The following is a 6749-nucleotide window of genomic DNA, read 5'->3' on the forward strand; positions in this document are numbered from 1 at the left end:
GGCCAGGTGACCCGCCCCCTCCCGGCCAGGCGACCCCGGCCCCGCCCCAGACCCCGCCCCCGGCCAGGTGGCCCGCCCCGCCCCTCCTGGGGGCGGCCCGCCGGCGGGCGGCGCTGGAGCCCGACTGCGCAGGCGCGGGCCGCGGGGGCGGGACTGCGCAGGCGCGGGCGGACGCGCGTCCTGCGCGTGCGCGTGCGCGGACAGCCGGGCGGGTCGGCGGGCCCGGGCGCGAAGATGGCCGAGCAGGTGCCCGCGTCGGTGCTGTTCGTGTGTCTGGGTGAGCGGCGGGGCCGGGGCCGGCGGGCGCGGGGCCTCCGCGATGCGCGCGCCGCCACCCCGGGGCCCCCGTCGGTCCCTGCGGCCGCGCCTGGCCGGCCCCGGAGGCTCCGCGCGCCGCCCGCCCGGGGTGTGTCCAGCGCCGCGCGCGGCCGAGGGCGCCCTGGCCCCCGGGCGCCTCCCCGGGCCGCGTTCTGGGCCCCGCGCCCCCCCCCGCGGCCCCCCCGCGCCCCCCCGCGCCCCCCGCGCCCCGGACCCTGCCGCGGGGCCTGCGACCGGGCGCGGCCCCAGAGCTGCCGCGCGGCTGCGCCCGCCTGGCCGACCCGCGCCTCCCGGGGCGCCGCCCCCCGCGCCCCCGCGCCCCCCGCGGCCCCGGCCCGTCTGCCCCGCGGCCCCCGCGCCCCCCGCGCCCCCCGCGCCCCCGGCCCGTCTGCCCCGCGGCCGGGCCCGCCCCGCAGAGCCGGAGCCGGCGCGGCGCACCCGGGCCCGGCGGAGTCCGCGGCCGGGACGGGCCCGCGCGACCCTGGGGCCCCGCCGCGGGCCGGGCGCGGCTGCTCGGGCCGGGTCTCCGGGAGGAAAAGCCGCCGCGACCGGCGTCCGGCCCGGCCGCGCCGGCCGAGCTGCGGGCGGTTCCGCGGGCAGCCGGGCCGCTCCGCTGGGCGGGCGCCGCTCCGGGCGCCGGGCAGAGCCGCCCCCGCGCCCTCGGCGCTGACCGCGGGCGGGCGGGGGCGTCAGGGAGGCCTCCCCGCTCGGGACGTTGGAGCCGAGGCCGGCGAGGGTGGGGAGGCCCGGGGGCTGTGCGCGCGGACCCTGCCCGAGGAGGCCGGCGGGCCCTGGAGCAGCAGCTCCCGCCGAGATGCCCAAGGGCGGGGCTGAGGGGGCCGCTCAGCCGACCCGAGGATGCCTCAGGCCGGCTCCGTGCCGTGGGCGCCGCGCCTGCAGCGCAGCCGCTGGTCCTCTTGCGCGGCCGGTGGTCCTCTTGCGCGGGCCGGCGTCTCTGAACCCTGTGCGGGGCGCAGGGCGAGCGTCTTGGGTCTTGAGGCCGCGCCCAGGCTTCCCGCGGCCCAGCCCAGGCCCGCGGCCGGCCGTGCTCCTGCAGAACGTCGTGGGTGCTGGCGTTTGAGGCGGGCGGCGACACAGCCGTCTGCGTTCGCGTTTCCCACTACTTCCAGCTCTGTGGGGGGGGGGCAGCCAGGCCTAGTGCTCCCCTGTCTGGTGCCCAAGGGCACTGGGCTTGCTGGGAGTGACCAGCCGCTGGAGGGTGAGTGGGGCTGGGATCGAAACAACTGTCCAGCTGTTGGTTTCGGCTACACAGAGTGAGCCTTGGAGGAGCAAGGGGCCTGCATCCTGCGGCCTGCGTGGGACAGTTAAGCGTCTGTGTTTGAAACATAAGAACTTTATTCCTTCTGTGCACTGTTTGGGCCCTTTCCAGGCTGAAGTGCAGAGAGGCCTGGGGTGTTTTTCGTTTGAAAGGCTGATGGCAGGAAGGAGCAAAGGCCTCCCTTGGGCGAGGTTATTGGAGTGGCCTGTTTCTGTGAGATAGTGGGGGGGGGTGGCGGGCAGAGGCGATAGCCCGACCCACCCTGCAGGGCGAGGCCTCCGTCTCGGGCCTCCATCTCAGGCTCCAGTGGGGCCGCTGCCTCCGCTCCTCCTTGGGTCTGTCCTTGAGGTTGGGTGCTGAGTCAGTGACTGTGCTGCCGGTTTGGGAGCAGCGAGGCTGAGAGGTGACAGGTTGAAAGGCGTCTAGAGCTTTGCCGGAGATGAGGGGGGTGTGCTCTGCCGCAGGTCACGCTCAGGTGTGATGCCAGCCTTGGGCATCGTGAGCCTGCGCCCCGGCCACAGCAGCGGGCGCCCCACCTGCTCCGGGTGGCATGACTGTAGCCCTTGGAGCCCAGCCTGCCTTTCCGTCCACACGTGCACACGCGTCTTCTCGCTGTAAATACTGCTGTCTGGGCCAAGGGTGAATGTGCTTTAACTTGAAGGCGGTAGCAAGAAGCGGGGGCGCACAGGGGTGTGGGGTATTGCGGTGAGGGGCTGCTGGGGTTGCGGGGAGGTGGGGTGTGCGGGTGCCTGTGGCCCCTCCGTCAGCTGACGCGTCCTCTGCCCCTCCCCAGGTAACATCTGCCGCTCCCCCATCGCAGAGGCAGTTTTCAGGAAACTCGTGACTGATGAAAATGTCTCAGACCACGTGAGTTCTGCTCTCTCCAGGGGCCGATGTGAATGTCTTTAGATCAAGAAACAGCAAAAACGGCTCTTTTTCTCTCCCGCAGTGGCGGGTGGACAGCGCGGCGACGTCCACGTACGAAGTGGGGAACCCGCCCGATTCCCGGGGCCAGCGCTGCCTGCGGAAGCACGGGGTGCCCATGAGCCACGTGGCGAGGCAGGTATGCGCTCAGGCTGTGCTTTGTGTTGCAGTGGGTCGTGGACAGCGCCGCCGTGTCCGACTGGAACGTGGGCCGGTCGCCAGACCCGAGAGCTGTGAGCTGCCTGCGAGGCCACGGCATCCACACGGCCCACACGGCCCGACAGGTAGACAGACCTGCTTCCTCTGGTGCAGCCGGCAGGGCGCCTGCATGTCCCAGCGTGCTCGTGCCGCGAGGCGGGCCTGCGGCCGGACGCCGAGTGGGCCTGCTTTGCGCTGCTGTCTGAGTTCCAGCTGGACATCAGGCCACGTGCCGAGTGCCCCGTTTCAAGTTTGCCGCTAGGACAGATTCCTGTCACATCCGCATACCCGGCGTTCAGCTGAGAAGTGGCTGGGCAGCCAGGGCACTGTTGTCGGGGACTTACCCTGCCTCCAGCTGCCCCCTCTGACCTCCCTCTGGGGCCTCTCACGCGCCCCCAGTGAGGAAAGCCTGCTGGGAAGCCACCGCCAGCATGGGGAGGACGGGGCTCTGGATTCTCGCTGACTGAGCAGCCAGCGGGACTGGGGTGCCTCACTGGGCCTGCCACCCAGGAAGGAGTACGGCTCGTGGGGCAGCGGGTCTGTGGACACAGGCTGTGGGGGCGGCAGCCGGACACTGGCTTCTGAGGGGGTGGGCTGCTCCTGTGTGGCTCCACGCCGCGTCCCCTCTCTGCGGTCATCACTTGTGAAAGTTCAGCTGCAGTTTTAAAACTCCTGACTAAAACCTTCTAAGTCACTGACACCCCCTCTGAGGCCTAGGGTCGGTCTGGGGAATGGACACCTGCGCGTCCGGCCAGAGCGGGGCTCTGTGTGCTTGGAGTCTGCTCTGAGGGAATTCTGGGGGCTTCCATGCCCTGCAGTGAGGCTCGCTTGATGCCCCCACACCCACTGTTTCTGGAGGAGCTGTGCTGCCAAGATGCCCTGGATGTCTCCAGGGGGTGTTTGCAGGGGTGGGTTGAGGATGCAGGCTGGCAGGGGTGAGTAGAGGGGGCCAGTGGGGAAACATCCGCGTGGGCGCAGCCCGGTGGGCACCCCTCAGAGCACTGCGGGTGCTGGTGAGCGCCCACCCCCGGATCTCTGTCCGTGGAGCCAGCCGACGCGTGCTGGGGTCTGGTCTTCTGGGCACTGTCTGGGCTCATCCCGCACGGCTGTTGCACTGACCAGTGTGTGCAGGAGCCCTGTGGGGGTATTGGCTATGGCCGCTCTTTCTCAGCCGTTCTAACTTGTGCCTGCCCTGTGTGGTTTGACAGGCCCGTTCCCGAGTCTCTCTCTGCTGGCCCATAATCACACCCATTTCCCGACCAGGCGGGGCTGCTGTGGAGGCCGCGGCTGCAGCCTGAGCATGTTGCCGTCCTCCTGCGCCCACGGTTGGGGCCGCCCCCGTGGGTGGCCAGATGTCTCCTGCAGCTGAATTTCAGAGGATTTTTAGTGCGGAGGACTGGCATCGAATTGCACCCCTCACCCGCAGTCACGTTGCGCCCTGCTTTCTTCTGTCGTTTATCATAGTCAGAAATCATTAAACACTTCAGCCTGGACACGTTAGTGCTGTTGTGTTCTAGTTCACAGTGTCAGGAAATTGAGTCACATCACAGGTGACCTGCGCCCTGAAGGCCGAGTGCCTGGTGGTTGTCTCCTTGGGGTGCCGGCTGGCGCGGTGCACACCTCAGGCTCCCTGGCCACAAGCATCTGCGGTGGGCCCTGCGTCTGCCCCTGCCAGGGCGCCCTCAGGCTGGGGAGGCTCAGTCCCTGTCGCCAGGGCCTGGGGCTTAAGCACTAATAGGAGGAAAACCTGCGAAATGGCGCCAGGTGAGCGCGTGCCTGGCCTGGGGGCTGCTTTCTCGCTGTGGGGGCCGGAGCTCTGTCCCTTCTGGCTGTGCAGGGGCTTCATGGCGAAGATGCCTTCACAGCACCATTTGGGGAAATAGGTCAACTCGACACAGACATATTTAACTTAGTGACCAGGCGTAAGCGCACCTGCTGGTGGGGGCGGGCCCAGGTGCAAGCCCTGGCCCCGCCCGAGCCCTGCTGGCCGCCTGAGAAGGACAGTGTGCCTCGTTTTGGTTTCAGGTCACCAAGGAGGACTTCGCCACGTTTGACTACATCCTCTGCATGGATGAGAGCAACCTGAGGTAAGCGCGTCCTCACGGGCTCGGCCACCGCAACTCACTGCAGGCCCGGGCGCTCTTGCCTGCCATCTGTCCCCACGGCCCTTGAGGGCCACCGCCCACCATGTGTGGACTCGCCTGTCTGCAGCGAGAGGGCCTGTGGGTGTCTGGAGGTCCTCCTCGGCGTGGGCCTGGGCATCCACCCGTGCCCCTCCGGAGGGGGCCTGGGGCAGCAGTGACCACATAGGCGTGTCCTGCTGTTTTGCCACCTTCACTTATCCACTCCAGCACCCTCTGGACTCCAGCTCCCCGCAGGGTCCCTGGGTGCTGTGGCCGGCCGGCTGTGTGCCCCTGCACTACGGGGCTGTCCGTCTCAGTACAGGCGCCCGGGATGCCAGCATATGGGGCATCCTAGTGCGGTGCTCCAGCTGCCAGCCAGGTCCTGTCCCACCATGCGGAGGGCCTGCTGCCAGCCAGGGGCGTCCACGCTGCTCCCAGCACTGGTGGCTGCACGGGCGGGGCTGGGACCCCAGGGCCCAGCTGCCCTGTGTCGCATGTCCTGCCCAGGTGGTGTCACTGAGGGAGAAGGGCCTGTCCTGCCACCTGCACAACCCCAGGGCTATCAGACCAGGTGCAGCCGGAGTCCTCGCGCTCGGGTCTCTAGTGCCCACTGCAGGCCCCGGAGCGGGGCCCAGCGCAGTGGCCGTTTTTAGGCCCCTCGCAGCCTTGCCGGGTTTGGTCTCCGAGAAGGGGAGACAGGTTCCCTTGGACTGCCGTGTGCCCTGCTGGCCATGCCCTGTGTGAGGCTGGTGGGCACCCTCCCCAACCCGTGCCTGGGACAGGCCTGCGAGGGCCACCCCCGCCCGGCCGGCCGCATCCCCCAAGGGTGTGGCTCCATGGGGGCTCCGTGGACACCAGCAGGTGCCCATGGAGCCACAGATCAGAGCAGCGAGTCCTTGTTTCAACCCAACAGAGACCTGACCAGGAAAAGCAGCCAAGTCAGAAACTGCAGAGCGAAGATCCAGCTGCTCGGGAGCTACGACCCCCAGAAGCAGCTCATCATCGAAGACCCCTACTACGTGAGTGCCGCCCTCGCGCCCGCGCCCCCCGTGGGGCGCCCGCCCTGACGCACTGTCACCCGCAGGGGGACGAGTCCCACTTCGAGACCGTGTACCAGCAGTGCGTGCGCTGCTGCCGCGCCTTCCTGGACAGCGCCCGCTGACCCGCGGTGCGGCCGCTCTGTGGTGGACCCGCTGTCCCGCGTCTTGGGAATGACTGTCCAGAGCCGGTGTGTTCAGCAGAATAGTAATAAAGCTTCTGACCCAGCCAGTTGACGGCGCAGTCACTGCTCTTGGGCTGGACGAGCGCCCTGCCCGCCACACGGCGGTGGGGCAGGAGCCCGCCCGGGAGGACGCGCGGCCGCTGGGGGCGGGAGGTTGGAGGGGACAGTCGGGAGGGCCTGGCCGGGCGAGGGCTGCCGGGGGGATGGCCGGGATCCCAGGAGCTCAACACCAGCGGCGCCCTCAGCACGTGTGTGAGCGGCGGGACGCCTGGTGCATGGGCATTGTCTGGTATCTCGAGGCCTCAGCACTCACTCGCTCCTGCCTGGACCATCCTGCCTCAGAGTGCTGGCCCGGAGGCCGCTCGCGCCAGCTGGCTTGCCTGCACCAGTGGGGGACGGGTCTGCTGTGCTCCTGTCACCCGGGTGTCAGACACCAGTTGGCTTGGTGGGAAACATCAGAAAAAGCCTTGGTTTGGAGGGCTTGTGTGTTGGTGAGTGAGTCTCCCCTGCTCTGTCAGCGCTTAGTGTGTGGCGAGCACAGGGATCCCTATGTACTGAGGAGAGATAGGAGGTTCCCACAGACCCACACCGGAGCAGATGGCCTTCAGGATAAACTGAGGAGGTCACACTAGTAGAGGTGGGGGGGGTCCTGCCCTATGGCCTGTGGCCCCAGGCATGCCGTCTG

At 68.9% G+C, this 6749-nt stretch overlaps 1 protein-coding gene across 2 annotated transcripts; it reads left to right on the plus strand.

The window, feature by feature from the left end:
• The first annotated feature begins 218 nt into the window (after positions 1–218).
• ACP1 (acid phosphatase 1) lies at positions 219–6170 on the plus strand. Of its 2 annotated transcripts, none has more exons than XM_084234999.1 (6): positions 219–277; positions 2391–2464; positions 2547–2660; positions 4745–4806; positions 5756–5861; positions 5927–6170. In XM_084234999.1, exons 1-6 carry the CDS (start codon positions 235–237, stop codon positions 6002–6004), a joined length of 477 nt encoding a protein of 158 aa, XP_084091125.1. In that variant the 5' UTR covers positions 219–234; the 3' UTR covers positions 6005–6170. The 2 variants fall into 2 exon arrangements, with proteins under 2 accessions (XP_084091125.1, XP_084091126.1); XM_084235000.1 differs by lacking the exon at positions 2547–2660 and adding an exon at positions 2692–2805 and having other exon boundaries at positions 221–277.
• The last annotated feature ends 579 nt before the right edge of the window (positions 6171–6749 follow it).

This window comes from Talpa europaea, assembly GCF_964194135.1.
Source record: "Talpa europaea genome assembly, chromosome: 6".
Lineage (NCBI taxonomy): Eukaryota > Metazoa > Chordata > Mammalia > Eulipotyphla > Talpidae > Talpa > Talpa europaea.